At 44.2% G+C, this 22,121-nt stretch overlaps 2 protein-coding genes across 3 annotated transcripts in view; one reads left to right on the forward strand and one right to left on the reverse strand.

The window, feature by feature from the left end:
- oit3 (oncoprotein induced transcript 3) overlaps positions 1 to 8,458 on the forward strand; it is a 13,241-nt gene extending 4,783 nt beyond the window's left edge. The window contains exons 3-9 of the mRNA XM_084458604.1: positions 586 to 696; positions 2,480 to 2,602; positions 3,179 to 3,301; positions 3,588 to 3,748; positions 5,143 to 5,555; positions 7,021 to 7,120; positions 7,701 to 8,458. Coding sequence (XP_084314730.1) covers positions 586 to 696; positions 2,480 to 2,602; positions 3,179 to 3,301; positions 3,588 to 3,748; positions 5,143 to 5,555; positions 7,021 to 7,120; positions 7,701 to 7,886 — 1,217 coding nt within the window. The 3' untranslated portion in view covers positions 7,887 to 8,458. The remainder of the gene's footprint in view (positions 1 to 585; positions 697 to 2,479; positions 2,603 to 3,178; positions 3,302 to 3,587; positions 3,749 to 5,142; positions 5,556 to 7,020; positions 7,121 to 7,700) is intronic.
- A 493-nt stretch (positions 8,459 to 8,951) lies between these two features.
- On the reverse strand, positions 8,952 to 22,121 carry pla2g12b (phospholipase A2, group XIIB). 2 transcript variants are annotated; one of them, XM_084458622.1, is made up of 4 exons: positions 21,281 to 22,121; positions 10,634 to 10,705; positions 10,289 to 10,454; positions 8,952 to 10,110 (listed from the first exon to the last, which is right to left on the reverse strand). In XM_084458622.1, the coding sequence occupies exons 1-4, from the start codon at positions 22,040 to 22,042 to the stop codon at positions 9,992 to 9,994; spliced, it is 1,119 nt and encodes a 372-aa protein (XP_084314748.1). In that variant the 5' UTR covers positions 22,043 to 22,121; the 3' UTR covers positions 8,952 to 9,991. The 2 variants fall into 2 exon arrangements, with proteins under 2 accessions (XP_084314748.1, XP_084314747.1); XM_084458621.1 differs by having other exon boundaries at positions 10,622 to 10,705.

The raw sequence follows: 22,121 nt of genomic DNA on the forward strand, positions 1-22,121 counted from the left end.
GAAGAGTAGTGGAGAATGCCGAGTTTCATCTTTGAAAGTCCAAGCTGGTGACCTTTATTCCAGATAAGTTACGAGTTTGCAAAGTCGGGCTCAGAGAGGAAGGATCATCCACCAAGAGACAAGATTATCTTGAGAACAGGGTATTATAAACAGTGTGGGTGTGACCATACCTGCATATGCAAATACCTCACTAGCCAATTATAGTGAGTAGGCTAGGCCATAGCTAAATTGAACAAAGACAGGGATCAAAGACAGTTGGGAGGAGGGGACCCCTGGGGAGGTCTCCTGCCATAAAGTTGATTAAAAGGCCTGGAGATAGGGGGTCAGGGGTCAGGGGTCAGGGCAATAAACGAAAGGGCAGCTTCTTGCTTTACACAATGTCTTGATACAGAGAATACACTCATTTGAATGTATCTATTACAATTTCTATTACACTCTCTGTCTGTCTCTGTCTGTCTGTCTGTTAGCTGTCTGTCTGTCTGTTAGCTGTCTGTCTGTTTGGCTGGCTATTAACTGTCTGTCTGTGTGTGCGTGCGTGCGTGCGTGTGTGTATCTGTCTTACTTGCCCGTCTGTCTGTCCTGTAGATTTCTATGACATCTGTGATGAGGTGGAGTGTCAAGGTTCTCAGTGTCCGGAGTCCAACTGCCGCTGCGCTGCTGGAACCTTCTTGGGACCTGACAAACAGACCTGCCTGGGTGAGACGGGGGGGAGAGTCGGTGCAGTCGGATGGTGGGGTTGTGGAGAGGTTTTCTTTTCTCCATATTGTCTAGTCATCAACTCCCAGGCAGACAGGAGATGAGGTAAGAGTAGGAGTTTAACTGTCAGGAGTTATCAGTGCGTGCCGCTGCATGTCTGCCCCAACGCACCACATGTCCGTTACCGTGGCAGTTCTCAATGTCTGCAAACAACAAGCCTCATTACTGCAGCTATACATGTTGAGGACAAGTCATACTCATACCCTGAAATGGACCTGCATGCTGATGAGTGGGAACTGTGTCACTGTGTGACGTCACATTGTCCAGTCATCTTCCAGTTCATCAAGTACTTCACTCTCTCCATCAATTCAATCACTTTCCCTCTCTGAGAAACGATGGTTACGTCTTGTAACCCCAGTTCTATTAGCTTGACCAATCGTAGCGAGCTACGCACAGACCTTGACCAATGAGCACAGGTGCACCAAGGTAGCCCCTGAAAACCTGCCTAGCGACCCTGCGTTGGTCCTGTAGCATATCGGCTCTCAAAAGACAATCTTTCAGTGAGTCAGCGAGTTTCAGCAAAGGGCAGCATCCCTGTGGGGCTTCAGTCCACTCAGAGAACCGGGGTTACGAGACGTAACCATTGTTCCAATTTGTGGAGCTCCGCCCCACAGGGCTCGTTCCTAATTGGCACAGGAGGAGCAGAGAGAACCGTGTAATGTAGGCTACTCTTGCTGATCCTACCTCGTCAAGTAGGTCAGCCTGGTCCAGGGCCGAGACCCAGAGTACAGGAAGCACCCTCGAGGGTGGTAGCCTGCTGTATGTACTGGGTGTCTTACCCTCTCTCCCCCTTCAAATAAAAGGGGTGGTAGGGTGCCCCGGTAGCTCACCGGGTAAGGCGCGCACCATATGAAGGCTAGTCCTTTGCACGGCGGACCAGGGTTCGATTCCCGGCTCGGGTCCTGTGCCGCATGTCCTCCCCTCTCTCTCTCCCACGTTTCCTGTCTCTCTCAACTGTCCTGTCCCATTAAAGCTGAAAAGCCCTAAAAAATATCTTAAAAAAAAAAAGAAAAAAAAAAAGGGGCGGTAAGGTAGCCTACATGCGGGAACAGGAAGAAGCGAGCGCGCCCGTCGTGGTCCTCCTGCGGTAGGAGGCACCGGCAGCGGGCGGAAGGAGAGGAGAAGCGAAGGAGGCGCCGGGATCTCTGGCGCCCGGTCAGCTGTCTTCTCCAGCTTCTCCCGCGGTGTGATCTTCTCACGAACCATCTTCACAACTTCAATCTTCAGAGCTTGTCAGTGTGGCGAGCTGAACGATCGTGGCAGGCAATATGCTGCCAACGAGGCGTATGTGTGCAGGTTTTGACGAGTTTTGTAGGTGCACCTGTACGGAAGAGCATTAGGGCCAACAGCTGAGTTTTTTTTATTTTTTTAAAGCTTCTGAGTTTAAAGTCAGAAATTCTGACTTTTTTCTCAGAAGTTATTTCTGACTTTTTTCTCAGAAATTCTGACTTTTTTCTCAGAAATTCTGACTTTTTTCTCAGAAATTCTGACTTAAATCTCAGAAGTTATTTCTGACTTTTTTCTTAGAAATTCTGACTTTAAAGTCAGAAATTCTGACTTTTTTTCTCAGAAATTCTGACTTTAATCTCAGAAATTCTGACTTTAATCTCAGAAGTTATTTCTGACTTTTTTCTCAGAAATTCTGACTTTAAAGTCAGAAATTCTGAGTTTCCCCACCCCCCATCCCCCTCTCCCTCCTCCCCCTGTGTTGTTCTGTACGCAGACGTGAACGAGTGTGAGAAGGGGAACGGGGGATGTGCGGAGGTGTGTGTGAACACCAAGGGTTCCCGGCGCTGCGAATGTGGGCCGGGCCGTGTCCTGGATCAGGACGGACGCAACTGCAAAGGTACAGGACCATCATCATCATCATCATCATCATCATCAATATCATCACCGCTATCATCATCATCACCACCATCATCATCATCATCACCACTATCATCATCATCATTATCACCACCATCATCATCATCAATATCATCACCGCTATCATCATCATCATCATCACCACTATCATCATCATCACTACCATCATCATCACCACCGCTCTCATCATCATCAATATCATCACCGCTATCATCATCATCATCACCACTATCATCATCATCATCATCATCACCACCGCTCTCATCATCATCATCATCACCACCATCATCGTCACATTCAACCGCAGAGGTACAACGAGCAGCTGAACAGCTCCTGAGACTAAGCTAGCCTTGCCTATTCATATTCATAAACCTGTCAATTTGTCATTGTTCTCTCACTCTGCTCTTCACCCTCTCTCTCCCTCTCTCCTTCTCTCTCTCCCTCTCCTTCTCTCTCTCCCCCTCTCTCTCCCTCTCCTTCTCTCTCTCCCTCTCCTTCTCTCTCCCCCTCTCTCTCCCTCTCTCTCTCCTCCTCTCTCTCCCTCTCTCCCTCACAGAAATTGCAGGTTGTCAGAACAACAATGGCGGCTGCAGCCATGGCTGCTCGGTGCTGCAGGAGAGCTACCAGTGTCACTGTCCCCGAGGCCTGGAGCTGGGGGACAACAAACGCACCTGCCAGGGTGTGTGTGTGTGTGTGTGTGTGTGTGTGTGTGTGTGTGCGTGTGCGTGTGCGTGTGTGTGTGTGTGTGTGTGTCTCAGAGATGGAGAGACTGTTTTTGGGTGTTTCTGTGTGTTCATGTGTATGAAAGCGGGAGAGAGAGAGGGAGAGGAAGAATGTGTGTGTGTGTGTGTGTGTGAGAGAGAGAGAGAGAGAGAGAGACAGAGTAAGATAGATAGACGGAGAGAGAGAGAGATAGAGAGAGAAAACTATAATCTTACAGATCATCCCGTTTTCCTGTGTTTCAGTCCCGGTCCAGTGCGGGTCCAGCTCCATCGAGGTGTCGGTCCCTCGGGACCTGGTGGGCGGGCTGGAGCTCTTCCTCGCCAACTCCTCCTGCAGGGGCGTGTCTAACGGGACGCATATCAACCTCAGCTTCAGTCTCAAGACCTGCGGCACCACCGTGGAGGTCAAAGAGATCAGTTTATTACACTTTATGTGATGAGTTAGGGTTTGGTTCAAAGCATAAAAAGAGATGAAATTCACCGCTATCAATGACCTAAGAAGGTTTTTCCAGCACTCAGCTGTGATGCTTGTTACAGCTGCCTGGCTGTAGCTATATTCTCAATAGGTACTATTTCAGCGGTGACGAGTCAAGGGTGTGCGTTGGGGGGGGGGGGGGGGTCAGAGGGGGACACGAGCCATGTTGATGAGGCCGGTCGCATTGTGGTCATGGGAAAATGGCAGCGTTGCCCCAGTCCACATCCAGTAGCACTCTGGCCGCCCCTCCCCCCTCAGACATCAGACGTGTGTGTGTGTGTGTGTGTGTGTCTGTAATTTATTATTTGGCCATGCAGGCAGACTGAATTACACACACATATTTGCATACATATATTGAAACAGCAGAGACATGAGGGTACATTTTTAATCATTTTACTCGCGTGTGCAGTCAATTTCATTTGCAATTTCAACTGGTTGACAATCAATCAGTGGAAAACTGTTAATTTTCGGGGATGTTAACCAAGTCCCTGGATTGATGTCTTCAGTCGGTTTCAGTGGATCAGTGGTCGGTGGTTGGTGAGTGTATTTGTAGCCGACTTACGCATTCAGTTGGTCAGCATTTGTTTGCCACCCTCACTCCCTCTGTTTGATGGTTGCTATATGTCCTTTCTTCTTTCTGAGGTGTTTGACCGCCTCATACTCCTCCATCAAAAGCTCTGGCTCAGTCGGTGAGCGCCGCACGCGTCGTCGTTGCCATGGTGAATTTGAGATCTGCATCAGCGAATCAGTGATGGATCTCGGGGTCTATTTGAGGAAGACGTGTGCGCCGCACTTAACTGGATTAGTTGGAGAAGAGTACCGTCCTCTGCTGTGTCTTCTGAGTGAAGGAGATGATGTTCAGCTCCCACTGGAGGTCCCCGGAGATGATGGTGACAGGAAGCAGAACGGTGGTGACAGGGGAGATGTTCAGGGTGATGGGGGGTGGGGGTGGGGGGGGACTGGGTTCTTCCTGAAGTCTTCAACCATCTCCACCGTCTTTAGAGCGTTGAGCTCCAGGTTGACCAGGGAGAAGAAGAGTAGGGGGGAGAGGACGCATCCTTGAGGGGGGCCGGCGCTGATGGACCTGGAGTCAGAGACGTTTTTACCCAGCTTCACGTGCTGTTTCCTGTCAGACAGGAAGTCAGTGATCCGCCTGCAGGTGGACCTGGTTGGGTTGAATTCACTTTGATGTGTGTGCTTGCTTGAGAGTGTCAAACCTGAGTGTGTGCATGTGTACTGCTTGTGTGTGTGTGTGTGTGTGTGTGTGTGTGTGTGTGTGTGTTTGAGTGTCTCAACCCCACGTGTGTGTGTTTTGTCGCCCAGGTGACGGAGGACAAGATCGTGGGCACCAACCTGGTGACGGGCCTCCCAAAGACCAGCCCGGGAAGCAACCGGGACATGATCGTCCGCACCTCCAAGCTCCTCCTCCCCGTCACCTGCGAGTTCCCGCGAGAGTACGACGTCTCCGACGGCTACCAGGCCAGTCTCCGCGGCAACGCCCTGGAGCTGGCAGGCCACAGCGAGGGCGTCTTCCCGTTCTCCCTGGAACTGTTCAAGAACGCAGAGTTCTCCGAGCCGTACCGCGCCCCGCCCCAGCTCCGCCTCCACGACTCGTTGTTCTTTGGGGTGGAGCCGCTGGAGCGTCTGGACGGGCTGGCGGCGCTGGTGGAGAGCTGCTTCGCCACGCCCAGCCCCAAGGCCGACCAAGCGCTCAAGTATTACCTCATCAAGGATGGGTAGGTACAGTAGACTGGGTGCCGTGGTGCCTCTGTACTAGTCCATTGTCATGTAGCCTGTTATGTAACCAAGCCACAGTTGATTGGTTGATACAGTAAGAGGGGGCGTGGCATAACAGGCCGCGTTCCAGGATCGGTGGGACCTCCGTACTTGATGATGATGATGATGATGAAACATTGGACCTGAGAGGGTGAAAGCCTGGGCGGGATATTATTAGGCGAGATTAGATTGTCAGCAGGTTCAAGAGTCAGGACTAGATCTTTGAGCCTTCTAGGAGAGACCGCCTCTCCCTCACAGGGGTGTGGTCTGGAGAAACGCCGTGGGCTGGAGAAACGCCGTGGGCGTTCACACTGGTGAACGAGTGGGAAGAGGGAAGTCTGGTGGATGAACCCAACGGCTGAGCCACCCAATCAGGGGCCTCATTTAACATTGTGGACACACCCTTTTTCATTCACACCTGATTTTTTTGTACTTGCTTTTCTCCGCAAAATAATGTGATGTACATGTATCATGACAAAACTCGATGGGAAATATTGTGTATATATCTCACAATATTTCCCATTGAGTTTTGGCATGATACATCACAGTATTTGCGGAGAAAAGCAAGCACAAAAATCAGGTGTAAATGAAAAAGGGTGTATCCACAATGATAAATGAGGCCCCAGGTCTTTCTGAAAAACAAAATGTTAACAAAACCTGTTTTGCCGTGAGCCAGCAGAGCAGAGGTTATGAAGAGGTCACAGTTGGTTGGCAGAGCGACTCCGCCGAGAACAATAGAAGCCACGTGAGAGGCTGCCGGGAGATTAGTAGTGAATAAGTACCCCTCTGGGTACTCCGGCTTCCCCCACCATCATAAAGACATCGTATGAATGTGAATGAATGTTGGTGGTGGTCGGAGGGGCCGTAGGCGCTGATTGGCAGCCACGCTTCTGTCAGTCTGCCCCAGGGCAGCTGTAGCTACAGATGTATCTTACCACCACCGACTGTGTGTGAATGAATACTGGACTCTGTAAAGCGCTCTGGGTATCATGAAGGGCGCTATATAAATGCAATTCATAATAATAATAATAAGTAGCTTGTTAGAATTATCTACTGACCACTGAGTATTGTATTAAAATATTGATTGTTAACTATCTCTGTCAGTCTGTAATCTGCCCTCCCTATGTTCTTCACTCTCTCTCTCCTCCACCTCTCCTCCCTGTCCCCCTTCTCCTCCCTAACCACTCTCTCTCTCCTCCCCTTCTCCTCCCTAACCTCTCTCTCTCCCCTCCCCCTCTCCTCCCTAACCACTCTCTCTCTCCTCCCCCTCTCCTCCCTGTCCCCCTTCTCCTCCCTAACCACTCTCTCTCCTCCACCTCTCCTCCCTGTCCCCCTTCTCCTCCCTAACCACTCTCTCTCCTCCACCTCTCCTCCCTGTCCTCCTTCTCCTCCCCCCCCCCCCCCCCTCCTCCCTGTCTGTCCCAGCTGCATCTCAGATGAGACGGTCCAGCAGTTCTCCTCTAAGGACCAACTGTCCAAACATTACCAGGTCCCTGTCTTCAAGTTCGTTGGGAAGGACAGTCGAGTAAGAGAACTGTGCTGAGAGCCAGCTGGCATGTGTGTGTGTGTGTGAGAGAGAGAGAGAGAGAGAGAGAGAGAGAGGTGGTGAGACAGTGTGTGTATGTGTGTGTGTGTGTGTGTGTGTGTGTGTGTGTGTGTGTGTGTGTGTGAGAGAGAGAGAGAGAGAGAGAGAGAGAGAGGTGGTGAGACAGTGTGTGTGTGTGTGTGTGTGTGTGTGTGTGTGTGTGTGTGTGTGTGTGTGTGTGTGTGTGTGAGAGAGAGAGAGAGAGAGAGAGAGAGAGGTGGTGAGACAGTGTGTGTATGTGTGTGTGTGTGTGTGTGTGTGTGAGAGAGAGAGAGAGAGAGAGAGAGAGGTGGTGAGACAGTGTGTGTGTGTGTGTGTGTGTGTGTGTGTGTGTGTGTGTGTGTGTGTGTGTGATGGTGAGACAGTGTGTGTGCTGCAGTGTAATATATCACTTCCCTCCATGTGTTCCCCTGGTCTGTGTCAGTACTTCTTGCTGTGTAGAGGTGAATCTTTTTTTCTGTTTCAGGAAGCGTTATTTAACCCTGTTAAACCTTTTGTTTATGTGTGTGTTTGTTGACAGGAAGTGTTCCTCCACTGCCGGGTGCTGGTGTGTGGGGCAGGAGACGCCCGCTGTTCTCAGGGATGCCGGAGTCGTCTGCGCCGGGAGCTGTGGACCAGCGGCGGGCCCCGGGACCAGGACCACCAGAACCACCAGAACCAACACCTGCTGAGTGGAGGCCCTATCCTCATCCTGCCTGACCCATAACAACAACACTTACTCAACTGTTAAGGTGTATCTGATGGCATATACTGTGTGTATTATATGTAATCTAACACACACACACACACACACCTTCAGTATTACTGCTGGCGTCCCAGTCCTGGTAAATACACATCTTAATGTTTATATATTCATGCTGCTTTGACCGGTGGCAGCTACATAAACACACATCAAAGTGACTGACTGACTATTAAATCGTTTGCAGGGTAATGGCAGTTAAATTTTAAAATCTACCAGCTGAGCAATGTTTTTCTAGGGGCTGCAGCGCCATCGCTCCCGTGTGATCGGGCTACATTTATATTTCACGCTGATGTACCAGCTCAGAATATACTCGTTAAACATCCTGTGATACTGTGGATCTCGTTACAGTCAGGGTGTGTATTCATGTTGTGACCAGTTTCTAGTGACACACTCAAGGACATTTTAAGAGTGATTTTCTTTCTCACTATGCGGGCTATTTCCACTTAAATTGTATTATCTTGTTTTGTGCAAAATAAATAAAGGAACATTAATAAATAAAAAAAAGAAACGTTTCAATGCTGGGAAGTGCACTTGGAGATTGGTGTGATTATTATCTTTCCAGGTGAATCCAGGATGATCTGAACATGGAAGATTGGGATCGTACAGTAGGCCAACTGTCACGTCTGTAGAACCAGGTACCTGTTAAAGTTTCACAGAAGCTAAATAAAAAAAGATTCTAGGAATGAGAGACATCGACCTGTGAGAACAGCAGACCCTGTATGGGTGCTTTCATCTATTCTGCACCTTTCTTAGAACAAACTATGATCAACAATGAAGAAAAGTATACAGTTAAGTAAATAGTAAAACATTTTAAAGGACTAGTTTGGTATTTAGCATTACCTGTTATAAGGTTATTTACCAATGATTCATATACATTTTGACGAGTTGTGCACTCAAGATATTAGTGCTCATTGCTCAAGTCACAGCTAGATTGTTAAATTCCGATGTTGTGGCATTGGGTAGGCCTATTGTGATGTGTCATTGCACAGGGATTAGGAATTCATAAGCATGGGTGTCATTGAATAGGGATTCAGAATCCATTTTATTCATAGAAAAATAATCAGAAAGACTGAAGTACTGTATTACAGCCACTGTCCCACCAAAAATAAAACATTACTTAGCATAGAACACTAAATCTTACATAACTTAGCATAGAACACTAAATCTTACATAACTTAGCATAGAACACTAAATCTTACATAACTTAGCATAGAACACTAAATCTTGCAATATCAACAGTGGGTGTGTGAACTGTGTTGTGAAGGCATGCCTACTACAGCATTAACTAGTGCAGAGCAATGAGCACACCCCCCCAACAAAAACAAATAAACAACCTAATACCAGTACCTACAGTAGAATGGAAGAAAAATATCACTGATAACATCTATTGCTTCACATTTTTGAATTGAATCCCCCCCCCACACACACACACAGCTTTTAAGAGATTTGTTCCCTGATGTGCACCAGCAAAATAGGGCTTATAATGTTACTGGAGTCATACTGTAATCTTGTTCCAAGATTCCCCTGAAGCTGAGAGCGAAAAATATTGGATGAGAGAACCAGTAAGACATTTCTCATGCTCTGTACTGTAATGATCTGTTGTGTTTGGTACGGACCTCAGGAAGAATACCTGCTACATACTGTACTGTAGGCTACAGCCAAATAAACAACATCTTAAGAGGTAAGTAATTTATTGCCAGACAGTTTCAGAGTTATATTGAATGGTAATAAATACTGTTGATATCCTCTGAAGTATGTCCTCCATAAAAGCAACAGATAACCACCATCTTGTACTATAATGTCTTGTTGATGTCCTCTGTCCTGTGAGGGTACTCTGGAACACCAGTCAGTGTTCTCCTCCTCCAGGACCGTGTTGTCCCCTCATGTCACTGTGTTCACGCAGTCATAATTACACTAAGTCCAGTGAGGCCGTCTTCTGTGTTGTGTCCTTGGTTCGTGGATGGGCGGCCGTGTTTCAATACTCTCCCGAGTGCATCCTTACTTCCTTACTCAACAGGGCCCCCCCAATGTGGTGCAGTCACAGGAAGGAAAGAAGGTCCCCCCCCTGTCTAGAGCTCGTCCCTTTCCTCTCCCTCACAGAAGCACGCCGCCTTCTGGCTGGACATGTAGGACCTGCAGCCCAGGGTCCACACTGTGTTGTACAGGGCATCCGCCATAGACTCACAGGCTGGGGGGGAGAGAGAGAGAGAGGGAGAGAGGGAGGGAGGGGGAGAGAGAGAGAGAGAGAGAGAGAGAGATAGAGAGAGAGAGAGAGGTTTGTGGTTAGTAGGTTGAAATGAATAAAGTGTTGAGTAGAGTAGAACCCATCCACACGATGCAGAGATACCAGAGAGGACATAACTCACCTTGGACCTTTGACACAAAGCCTAGGCTCCTCTTGAGGTCGTTGCAGATCCCGTGGACACACCAGCGGAACTTGGAGTCACATCGGTTCTTGCTGGCACCACATGTGTCATAGCACGTGTCCAGCTGGTCACAGCACGTGGTCATGGCTGGGATGCCCATGTCAAACTGGCAGGGACATGGTTGGAGACATGGTTGGGGACATGTTAGTACACATACACACCGACTGTCTCATGTAGACTTCTCATGTTAGTTCACAGCATGCACACACATTTAGTAATAGTAAACAAAGGGTTAGCTAGGGTATTTGTGGTGTTAGTTAGTAAGGGACGTACAGTGTCGGCTACCTGGAAGCCCAGTATTGAGTTGCTGCAGCCGTTGGGCTCCGGGATCTGGAAGCCTGGTCGGGATACAGGGGTCTTACCTGGGGACAGGAAACCAGCAACCAGAGGTCACGTACAGGGAACCAGCAAACAGAGGTCATGAACAGGGAACCAGCAAACAGAGGTCATGTACAGGGAACCAGCAACCACAGAGGTCACGGACAGGGAACCAGCAACCAGAGGTCATGAACAGGGAACCAGCAACCAGAGGTCACGGACAGGGAACCAGCAACCAGAGGTCACGGACAGGGAACCAGCAACCAGAGGTCATGTACAGGGAACCAGCAACCAGAGGTCATGTACAGGAGTCGTGGCACGTTCCCTTGCTATCTTATCTAAGGAAGATACTGTAGGGATGTGGACCTACAGTCTCCTGTAAGATGTTTTTTTTTTTCTGTTTTCAACACAGGCCGCATAACAAATTCCACTTGCAGAAATCACAAAGAATGAAGAGATTGATTGATTTATTGATTGATGGAAGAACTTGAAACTACAGGCTACAAGCCCGGCAGGCTAGTACCAAAACATCTTGGCTTGAGTACTGAGGTCTTGAGGTATCTGTGGTGAAAAAAAAACGCCATACATACCCCTTATGTTTTTTTTCAGGTGGAGATAATTAAATTGTTCACTGCTCGGCCTAGTAATGGACTAGACACACCTAGGTGGCAGATCTATGATCAGAATTGCTTGGCCTACATACCTGTGAATGTTCATGAAGATTGTAGATCAAAATAGATTTGGTCTGAAAAAAAAAACGCCATACATACCCCTTATGTTTTTTTTCAGATGGAAATAATTAAATGTGTCACTGCTCGGCCTAGTAATGGACTAGAGACCCCTGGGTGGCAGATCTATGATCAGAATTGCTTGTACTACATACCTGTGACGGTTCATGAAGATTGTAGACAAAAAATAAATTTGGTCTGAAAAAAAAAACGCCATACATACCCCTTATGTTTTTTTTCAGGTGGAAATAATAAAATTGTTCACTGCTCGGCCTAGGAATGGACAAGAGACCCCTGGGTGGCAGATCTATTATCAGAATTGCTTGTACTACATACCTGTGAAGGTTCATGAAGATTGTAGACAAAAAATTAATTTGGTCTGAAAAAAAAACGCCATACATACCCCTTATGTTTTTTTTCAGGTGGACATAATTAAATTGTTCACTGCTCGGCCTAGTAATGGACTAGACACACCTAGGTGGCAGATCTATGATCAAAACTGCTTGGCCTACATACCTGTGAATGTTCATGAAGATTGTAGATCAAAATAAATTTGGTCTGAAAAAAAAAAGCCATACATACCCCTTATGTTTTTTTTCAGGTGGAAATAATTAAATGTGTCACTACTCGGCCTAGTAATGGACTAGAGACCCCTGGGTGGCAGATCTATGATCAGAATTGCTTGTACTACATACCTGTGAAGGTTCATGAAGATTGTAGACAAAAAATAAATTTGGTCTGAAAAAAAAAACGCCATACATATACCCCCTTATGTTTTTTTTCAGGTGGAAATAATAAAATTGTTCACTGCTCGGCCTAGTAATGGACTAGACACACCTAGGTGGCAGATCTATGATCAGAATTGCTTGTACTACATACCTGTGAAGGTTCATGAAGATTGTAGACAAAAAATTAATTTGGTCTGAAAAAAAAACGCCATACATACCCCTTATGTTTTTTTTCAGGTGGACATAATTAAATTGTTCACTGCTCGGCCTAGTAATGGACTAGACACACCTAGGTGGCAGATCTATGATCAAAACTGCTTGGCCTACATACCTGTGAATGTTCATGAAGATTGTAGATAAAAATAAATTTGGTCTGAAAAAAAAACGCCATACATACCCCTTATGTTTTTTTTCAGGTGGAAATAATAAAATTGTTCACTGCTCGGCCTAGGAATGGACTAGAGACCCCTGGGTGGCAGATCTATGATCAGAATTGCTTGTACTACATACCTGTGAAGGTTCATTAAGATTGTAGACAAAAAATAAATTTGGTCTGAAAAATAAACGCCATACATATACCCCCTTATGTTTTATTTCAGGTGGAAATAATAAAATTGTTCACTGCTCGGCCTAGGAATGGACTAAAAATAAATTTGGTCTGAAAAAAAAACGCCATACATACCCCTTATGTTTTTTTTCAGGTGGAAATAATAACATTGTTCACTGCCCGGCCTAGGAATGGACTAGAGACCCCTGGGTGGCAGATCTATGATCAGAATTGCTTGGCCTACATACCTGTGAATGTTCATGAAGATTGTAGATAAAAATAAATTTGGTCTGAAAAAAAAACGCCATACATACCCCTTATGTTTTTTTTCAGGTGGAAATAATAAAATTGTTCACTGCTCGGCCTAGGAATGGACTAGAGATCCCTGGGTGGCAGATCTATGATCAGAATTGCTTGTACTACATACCTGTGAAGGTTCATGAAGATTGCAGATAAAAATAAATTTGGTCTGAAAAAAAAACGCCATACATACCCCTTATGTTTTTTTTCAGGTGGAAATAATTAAATGTGTCACTGCTCGGCCTAGTAATGGACTAGAGACCCCTGGGTGGCAGATCTATGATCAGAATTGCTTGGCCTACATACCTGTGAATGTTCATGAAGATTGTAGATAAAAATAAAATGGGTCTGAAAAAAAAAATGCCATACATACCCCTTATGTTTTTTTTCAGGTGGAAATAATTACATTTGTCACTGTTCGGCCTAGTAATGGACTAGACACACCTGGGTGGCAGATCTATGATCAGAATTGCTTGTACTACATACCTGTGAATGTTCATGAAGATTGTAGATAAAAATAAATTTGGTCTGAAAAAAAAACGCCATACATACCCCTTATGTTTTTTTTCAGGTGGACATAATTAAATTGTTCACTGCTCGGACTAGTAATGGACTAGAGACCCCTGGGTGGCAGATCTATGATCAGAATTGCTTGTACTACATACCTGTGAAGGTTCATGAAGATTGTAGACAAAAAAGAAATTTGGTCTGAAAAAAAAAAAGCCATACATACCCCTTATGTTTTTTTTCAGGTGGAAATAATAAAATTGTTCACTGCTCGGCCTAGTAATGGACTAGACACACCTAGGTGGCAGATCTATGATCAGAATTGCTTGTACTACATACCTGTGAAGGTTCATGAAGATTGTAGACAAAAAATAAATTTGGTCTGAAAAAAAAAACGCCATACATACCCCTTATGTTTTTTTCAGGTGGAAATAATAAAATTAATCACTGCTCGGCCTAGGAATGGACAAGAGACCCCTGGATGGCAGATCTATTATCAGAATTGCTTGTACTACATACCTGTGAAGGTTCATGAAGATTGTAGACAAAAAATTAATTTGGTCTGAAAAAAAAATGCCATACATACCCCTTATGTTTTTTTTCAGGTGGACATAATTAAATTGTTCACTGCTCGGCCTAGTAATGGACTAGACACACCTGGGTGGCAGATCTATGATCAGAATTGCTTGTACTACATACCTGTGAATGTTCATGAAGATTGTAGATAAAAATAAATTTGGTCTGAAAAAAAAACGCCATACATACCCCTTACGTTTTTATTCAGGTGGAAATAATAATTGTTCACTGCTCGGCCTAGGAATGGACTAGAGATCCCTGGGTGGCAGATCTATGATCAGAATTGCTTGTACTACATACCTGTGAAGGTTCATGAAGATTGTAGACAAAAAATTAATTTGGTCTGAAAAAAAAACGCCATACATACCCCTTATGTTTTTTTTCAGGTGGACATAATTAAATTGTTCACTGCTCGGCCTAGTAATGGACTAGACACACCTAGGTGGCAGATCTATGATCAAAACTGCTTGGCCTACATACCTGTGAAGGTTCATTAAGATTGTAGACAAAAAATAAATTTGGTCTGAAAAATAAACGCCATACATATACCCCCTTATGTTTTATTTCAGGTGGAAATAATAAAATTGTTCACTGCTCGGCCTAGGAATGGACTAAAAATAAATTTGGTCTGAAAAAAAAACGCCATACATACCCCTTATGTTTTTTTTCAGGTGGAAATAATAACATTGTTCACTGCTCGGCCTAGGAATGGACTAGACACACCTAGGTGGCAGATCTATGATCAGAATTGCTTGTACTACATACCTGTGAAGGTTCATGAAGATTGTAGACAAAAAATAAATTTGGTCTGAAAAAAAAAACGCCATACATACCCCTTATGTTTTTTTCAGGTGGAAATAATAAAATTAATCACTGCTCGGCCTAGGAATGGACAAGAGACCCCTGGATGGCAGATCTATTATCAGAATTGCTTGTACTACATACCTGTGAAGGTTCATGAAGATTGTAGACAAAAAATTAATTTGGTCTGAAAAAAAAACGCCATACATACCCCTTATGTTTTTTTTCAGGTGGACATAATTAAATTGTTCACTGCTCGGCCTAGTAATGGACTAGACACACCTAGGTGGCAGATCTATGATCAAAACTGCTTGGCCTACATACCTGTGAAGGTTCATGAAGATTGTAGATAAAAATAAATTTGGTCTGAAAAAAAAACGCCATACATACCCCTTATGTTTTTTTTCAGGTGGACATAATTAAATTGTTCACTGCTCGGACTAGTAATGGACTAGACACACCTAGGTGGCAGATCTATGTTCAGAATTGCTTGTACTACATACCTGTGAATGTTCATGAAGATTGTAGATAAAAATAAATTTGGTCTGAAAAAAAAACGCCATACATACCCCTTACGTTTTTATTCAGGTGGAAATAATAATTGTTCACTGCTCGGCCTAGGAATGGACTAGAGATCCCTGGGTGGCAGATCTATGATCAGAATTGCTTGTACTACATACCTGTGAAGGTTCATGAAGATTCTAGATAAAAATAAATTTGGTCTGAAAAAAAAAACGCCATACATACCCCTTATGTTTTTTTTCAGGTGGAAATAATAAAATTGTTCACTGCTCGGCCTAGGAAGGGACTAGAGACCCCTGGGTGGCAGATCTATGATCAGAATTGCTTGTACTACATACCTGTGAAGGTTCATGAAGATTGTAGACAAAAAATTAATTTGGTCTGAAAAAAAAACGCCATACATACCCCTTATGTTTTTTTTCAGGTGGACATAATAAAATTGTTCACTGCTCGGCCTAGTAATGGACTAGACACACCTAGGTGGCAGATCTATGATCAGAACTGCTTGGCCTACATACCTGTGAATGTTCATGAAGATTGTAGATAAAAATAAATTTGGTCTGAAAAAAAAACGCCATACATACCCCTTACGTTTTTATTCAGGTGGAAATAATAATTGTTCACTGCTCGGCCTAGGAATGGACTAGAGATCCCTGGGTGGCAGATCTATGATCAGAATTGCTTGTACTACATACCTGTGAAGGTTCATGAAGATTGTAGACAAAAAATTAATTTGGTCTGAAAAAAAAACGCCATACATACCCCTTATGTTTTTTTTCAGGTGGACATAATTAAATTGTTCACTGCTCGGCCTAGTAATGGACTAGACACACCTAGGTGGCAGATCTATGATCAAAACTGCTTGGCCTACATACCTGTGAATGTTCATGAAGATTGTAGATAAAAATAAATTTGGTCTGAAAAAAAAACGCCATACATACCCCTTATGTTTTTTTTCAGGTGGAAATAATAAAATTGTTCACTGCTCGGCCTAGGAATGGACTAGAGACCCCTGGGTGGCAGATCTATGATCAGAATTGCTTGTACTACATACCTGTGAAGGTTCATTAAGATTGTAGACAAAAAATAAATTTGGTCTGAAAAATAAACGCCATACATATACCCCCTTATGTTTTATTTCAGGTGGAAATAATAAAATTGTTCACTGCTCGGCCTAGGAATGGACTAAAAATAAATTTGGTCTGAAAAAAAAACGCCATACATACCCCTTATGTTTTTTTTCAGGTGGAAATAATAACATTGTTCACTGCTCGGCCTAGGAATGGACTAGAGACCCCTGGGTGGCAGATCTATGATCAGAATTGCTTGGCCTACATACCTGTGAATGTTCATGAAGATTGTAGATAAAAATAAATTTGGTCTGAAAAAAACGCCATACATACAGCCCTTATGTTTTTTTTCAGGTGGAAATAATAAAATTGTTCACTGCTCGGCCTAGGAATGGACTAGAGATCCCTGGGTGGCAGATCTATGATCAGAATTGCTTGTACTACATACCTGTGAAGGTTCATGAAGATTGCAGATAAAAATACATTTGGTCTGAAAAAAAAACGCCATACATACCCCTTATGTTTTTTTTCAGGTGGAAATAATTAAATGTGTCACTGCTCGGCCTAGTAATGGACTAGAGACCCCTGGGTGGCAGATCTATGATCAGAATTGCTTGGCCTACATACCTGTGAATGTTCATGAAGATTGTAGATAAAAATAAAATGGGTCTGAAAAAAAAAATGCCATACATACCCCTTATGTTTTTTTTCAGGTGGAAATAATTACATTTGTCACTGCTCGGCCTAGTAATGGACTAGACACACCTGGGTGGCAGATCTATGATCAGAATTGCTTGTACTACATACCTGTGAATGTTCATGAAGATTGTAGATAAAAATAAATTTGGTCTGAAAAAAAAACGCCATACATACCCCTTATGTTTTTTTTCAGGTGGACATAATTAAATTGTTCACTGCTCGGACTAGTAATGGACTAGAGACCCCTGGGTGGCAGATCTATGATCAGAATTGCTTGTACTACATACCTGTGAAGGTTCATGAAGATTGTAGACAAAAAAGAAATTTGGTCTGAAAAAAAAAATGCCATACATACCCCTTATGTTTTTTTTCAGGTGGAAATAATAAAATTGTTCACTGCTCGGCCTAGTAATGGACTAGACACACCTAGGTGGCAGATCTATGATCAGAATTGCTTGTACTACATACCTGTGAAGGTTCATGAAGATTGTAGACAAAAAATAAATTTGGTCTGAAAAAAAAAACGCCATACATACCCCTTATGTTTTTTTCAGGTGGAAATAATAAAATTAATCACTGCTCGGCCTAGGAATGGACAAGAGACCCCTGGATGGCAGATCTATTATCAGAATTGCTTGTACTACATACCTGTGAAGGTTCATGAAGATTGTAGACAAAAAATTAATTTGGTCTGAAAAAAAAACGCCATACATACCCCTTATGTTTTTTTTCAGGTGGACATAATTAAATTGTTCACTGCTCGGCCTAGTAATGGACTAGACACACCTAGGTGGCAGATCTATGATCAAAACTGCTTGGCCTACATACCTGTGAAGGTTCATGAAGATTGTAGATAAAAATAAATTTGGTCTGAAAAAAAAACGCCATACATACCCCTTATGTTTTTTTTCAGGTGGACATAATTAAATTGTTCACTGCTCGGACTAGTAATGGACTAGACACACCTAGGTGGCAGATCTATGTTCAGAATTGCTTGGCCTACATACCTGTGAATGTTCATGAAGATTGTAGATAAAAATAAATTTGGTCTGAAAAAAAAAAAGCCATACATACCCCTTATGTTTTTTTTCAGGTGGAAATAATTAAATGTGTCACTGCTCGGCCTAGTAATGGACTAGAGACCCCTGGGTGGCAGATATATGATCAGAATTGCTTGGCCTACATACCTGTGAATGTTCATGAAGATTGTAGATAAAAATAAAATGGGTCTGAAAAAAAAAATGCCATACATACATACCCCTTATGTTTTTTTTCAGGTGGAAATAATTACATTTGTCACTGCTCGGCCTAGTAATGGACTAGACACACCTGGGTGGCAGATCTATGATCAGAATTGCTTGTACTACATACCTGTGAATGTTCATGAAGATTGTAGATAAAAATAAATTTGGTCTGAAAAAAAAACGCCATACATACCCCTTACGTTTTTATTCAGGTGGAAATAATAATTGTTCACTGCTCGGCCTAGGAATGGACTAGAGATCCCTGGGTGGCAGATCTATGATCAGAATTGCTTGTACTACATACCTGTGAAGGTTCATGAAGATTCTAGATAAAAATAAATTTGGTCTGAAAAAAAAAACGCCATACATACCCCTTATGTTTTTTTTCAGGTGGAAATAATAAAATTGTTCACTGCTCGGCCTAGGAAGGGACTAGAGACCCCTGGGTGGCAGATCTATGATCAGAATTGCTTGTACTACATACCTGTGAAGGTTCATGAAGATTGTAGACAAAAAATTAATTTGGTCTGAAAAAAAAACGCCATACATACCCCTTATGTTTTTTTTCAGGTGGACATAATAAAATTGTTCACTGCTCGGCCTAGTAATGGACTAGACACACCTAGGTGGCAGATCTATGATCAGAACTGCTTGGCCTACATACCTGTGAATGTTCATGAAGATTGTAGACAAAAATAAATTTGGTCTGAAAAAAAAAATGCCATACATACCCCTTGTTTTTTTTCAGGTGGAAATAATTAGATTTGTCACTGCTCGGCCTAGTAATGGACTAGAGACCCCTGGGTGGCAGATCTATGATCAGAATTGCTTGGCCTACATACCTGTGAATGTTCATGAAGATTGTAGATAAAAATAAATTTGGTCTGAAAAAAAAACGCCATACATACCCCTTATGTTTTTTTTCAGGTGGAAATAATTAAATTGTTCACTGCTCGGCCTAGGAATGGACTAGAGACCCCTGGGTGGCAGATCTATGATCAGAATTGCTTGTACTACATACCTGTGAAGGTTCATGAAGATTGTAGATAAAAATAAATTTGGTCTGAAAAAAAAACGCCATACATACCCCTTATGTTTTTTTTCAGGTGGAAATAATAAAATTGTTCACTGCTCAGCCTAGGAATGGACTAGAGACCCCTGGGTGGCAGATCTATGATCAGAATTGCTTGTACTACATACCTGTGAATGTTCATGAAGATTGTAGATAAAAATAAATTTGGTCTGAAAAAAAAAAAGCCATACATACCCCTTATGTTTTTTTTCAGGTGGAAATAATTAAATGTGTCACTGCTCGGCCTAGTAATGGACTAGAGACCCCTGGGTGGCAGATCTATGATCAGAATTGCTTGGCCTACATACCTGTGAATGTTCATGAAGATTGTAGATAAAAATAAAATGGGTCTGAAAAAGAAAAAATGCCATACATACCCCTTATGTTTTTTTTCAGGTGGAAATAATTACATTTGTCACTGCTCGGCCTAGTAATGGACTAGACACACCTGGGTGGCAGATCTATGATCAGAATTGCTTGTACTACATACCTGTGAATGTTCATGAAGATTGTAGATAAAAATAAATTTGGTCTGAAAAAAAAACGCCATACATACCCCTTATGTTTTTATTCAGGTGGAAATAATAGAATTGTTCACTGCTCGGCCTAGGAATGGACTAGAGACCCCTGGGTGGCAGATCTATGATCAGAATTGCTTGTACTACATACCTGTGAAGGTTCATGAAGATTGTAGACAAAAAAATATTTTGGTCTGAAAAGAAAAATGCCATACATACCCCTTATGTTTTTTTTCAGGTGGACATAATTAAATTGTTCACTGCTCGGCCTAGTAATGGACTAGACACACCTGGGTGGCAGATCTATGATCAGAATTGCTTGTACTACATACTTGTGAATGTTCATGAAGATTGGAGATAAAAATAAATTTGGTCTGAAAAAAAAACGCCATACGCCATTACGTTTTTTTTCAGGTGGACATAATTAAATTGTTCACTGCTCAGCCTAGTAATGGACTAATTAATGCTGGCCCGACGCTGGCACAATATTGGCACAATGCTGGCACGACGCTGGCACAATCCTTTTCAAGAGCCTTGTCACCCAAGGATGTGAAAAGTGCCTTCCTGCTGAGTCCTACCCCTCAACCTCAGTGCTCAATAATCCCCTTAGAATCCAATCTCATCCTGCCTCTGATTTCATCTCGTAGTCTCCGCCTTTCTCCCTCAAACTTTGTAACAGAAAGTGTTCTACGTTTTCTTCGACACCACAGTCCACACATCTATTATTATCCCTCGTTATGAATGATTACTTTTTTAAGCTGTGCATCTGCTTCTAAGTATGCGACACATGTCCATAGCATATCTATGGTAGATTTTGTCGACTAAAATCGTAATGATATTTAGTCAACTAAAACTAGACTAAAACTAAAACAAGTCAGATGACTAAAATATGACTAAAACTAAACGGCATTTTAGTCAAAAGACTATGACTAAAACAAAATCATAATTTGCTGTCAAAATTAACACTGGGGTGTAGCAGTGTTTATGTAAGGACCTGGCGTGCAAATCTACATATAGCTGGTGATCTCTGCCTTGTGTAACAGGCAGCTGAGTACAGATTATCTACAGTATCTGATAGGCTAATAAAAGCAAGGCAATCTGTTGATAACTGCACATACCGAACAGACAACTGCAATAAGATGTAAGCAAGGAACAGGTGACAATCAGGTCAGCATTACAAAGAATGAGAGAATAAGGAGAGCACCTTAAGCATTGATATTAGGCATTAATCACAGAGGCAACATCGACAGCGAGGTCAAATTAGTTGACATACATGCTCACAGACACACGAGATCACATGACCTTACCGTATCGGCAGTGGTACTGGCACACGCCATTGCGGCCACCGACCATCTCCACCAGGGAGTCGAAGTAGTCGTTGACGGCCTGGAAGCGGCCTCTGATGGAGTTGAGGCCCCAGGAAGACTCCTCCCGCAGGCGCATGGACGGGGCCAGGGGCTCCAGGGGCTCTATCTCATTCTCCTCACGCTCTGTATCGTCACTCTCAGCTCCAGGGGCCTCCTCAGCAAGGTCTACCCCAGCAGGAGGCTCCACGTTCAGGGCTTCATCCTCCTCGGCCGGGGCCTTGTGACCCAGGGCTTCCTCTGCGAGCACCTCCATGTCTGGCTCCTCTGCAGCAGGGGCATCTACCACAGGACCATCCTCAGCCAATGGGCTCTCGGCGACCAGCTCCTCCTCGGCCAACGGGCTGTCGGCTACGGGCTCCCCGGCAACTGGTTCATCAGCCAACGGGGAATCAGCAGCATCTGCAGCAGCGACATCCACGACGGGCTCGTCGGCCAATGAGCCATCAGCTACGGGCTCCTCAGTCAACGGGCTGTCAGGGGCCGGGGCTTCAGTCAAGGGGTGGTCTGCTATTGGTTCGTCCGATGCCGGGGCGACCACGGCGGGCTCCTCAGGTGCGGGGGCAGCAGCGGGGTCCAGGGCAGGGGCCTCGGGGGCCGGGGTGTCCTCGCCGGCTTTCTCCCTATAGAGCGCCAGGGTGGCACTCATCCCTGAGGAGAGGCAGAGCAGGAGCAGGGACAGGGTCCTCAGAGGCAGCATGGTGCCAGGTCGGGGCGTCAGAGCACAGCCGGAGGGAGATGGGAGAGGAGAGGAGGAGGAGAAAGAGAGGAGCAGAGAG

This window comes from Borostomias antarcticus (genome assembly GCF_949987555.1).
Source record: "Borostomias antarcticus genome assembly, chromosome: 25".
NCBI lineage: Eukaryota > Metazoa > Chordata > Actinopteri > Stomiiformes > Stomiidae > Borostomias > Borostomias antarcticus.

Bases quoted from the DNA above. Each gene is read 5' to 3' on its own strand.
- pla2g12b (XM_084458621.1), bottom strand. From the start codon at position 22,042: ATGCTGCCTCTGAGGACCCTGTCCCTGCTCCTGCTCTGCCTCTCCTCA. The intron at 10,706-21,280 runs GTCATGTGATCT...TCCCCAGGTAAG, and splicing joins ACCACTGCCGATACGGTAAG to ACCCCTGTATCCCGACCAGG. The intron at 10,111-10,288 runs GTGAGTTATGTC...TCTCCCCCCCAG, and splicing joins CTTTGTGTCAAAGGTCCAAG to CCTGTGAGTCTATGGCGGAT.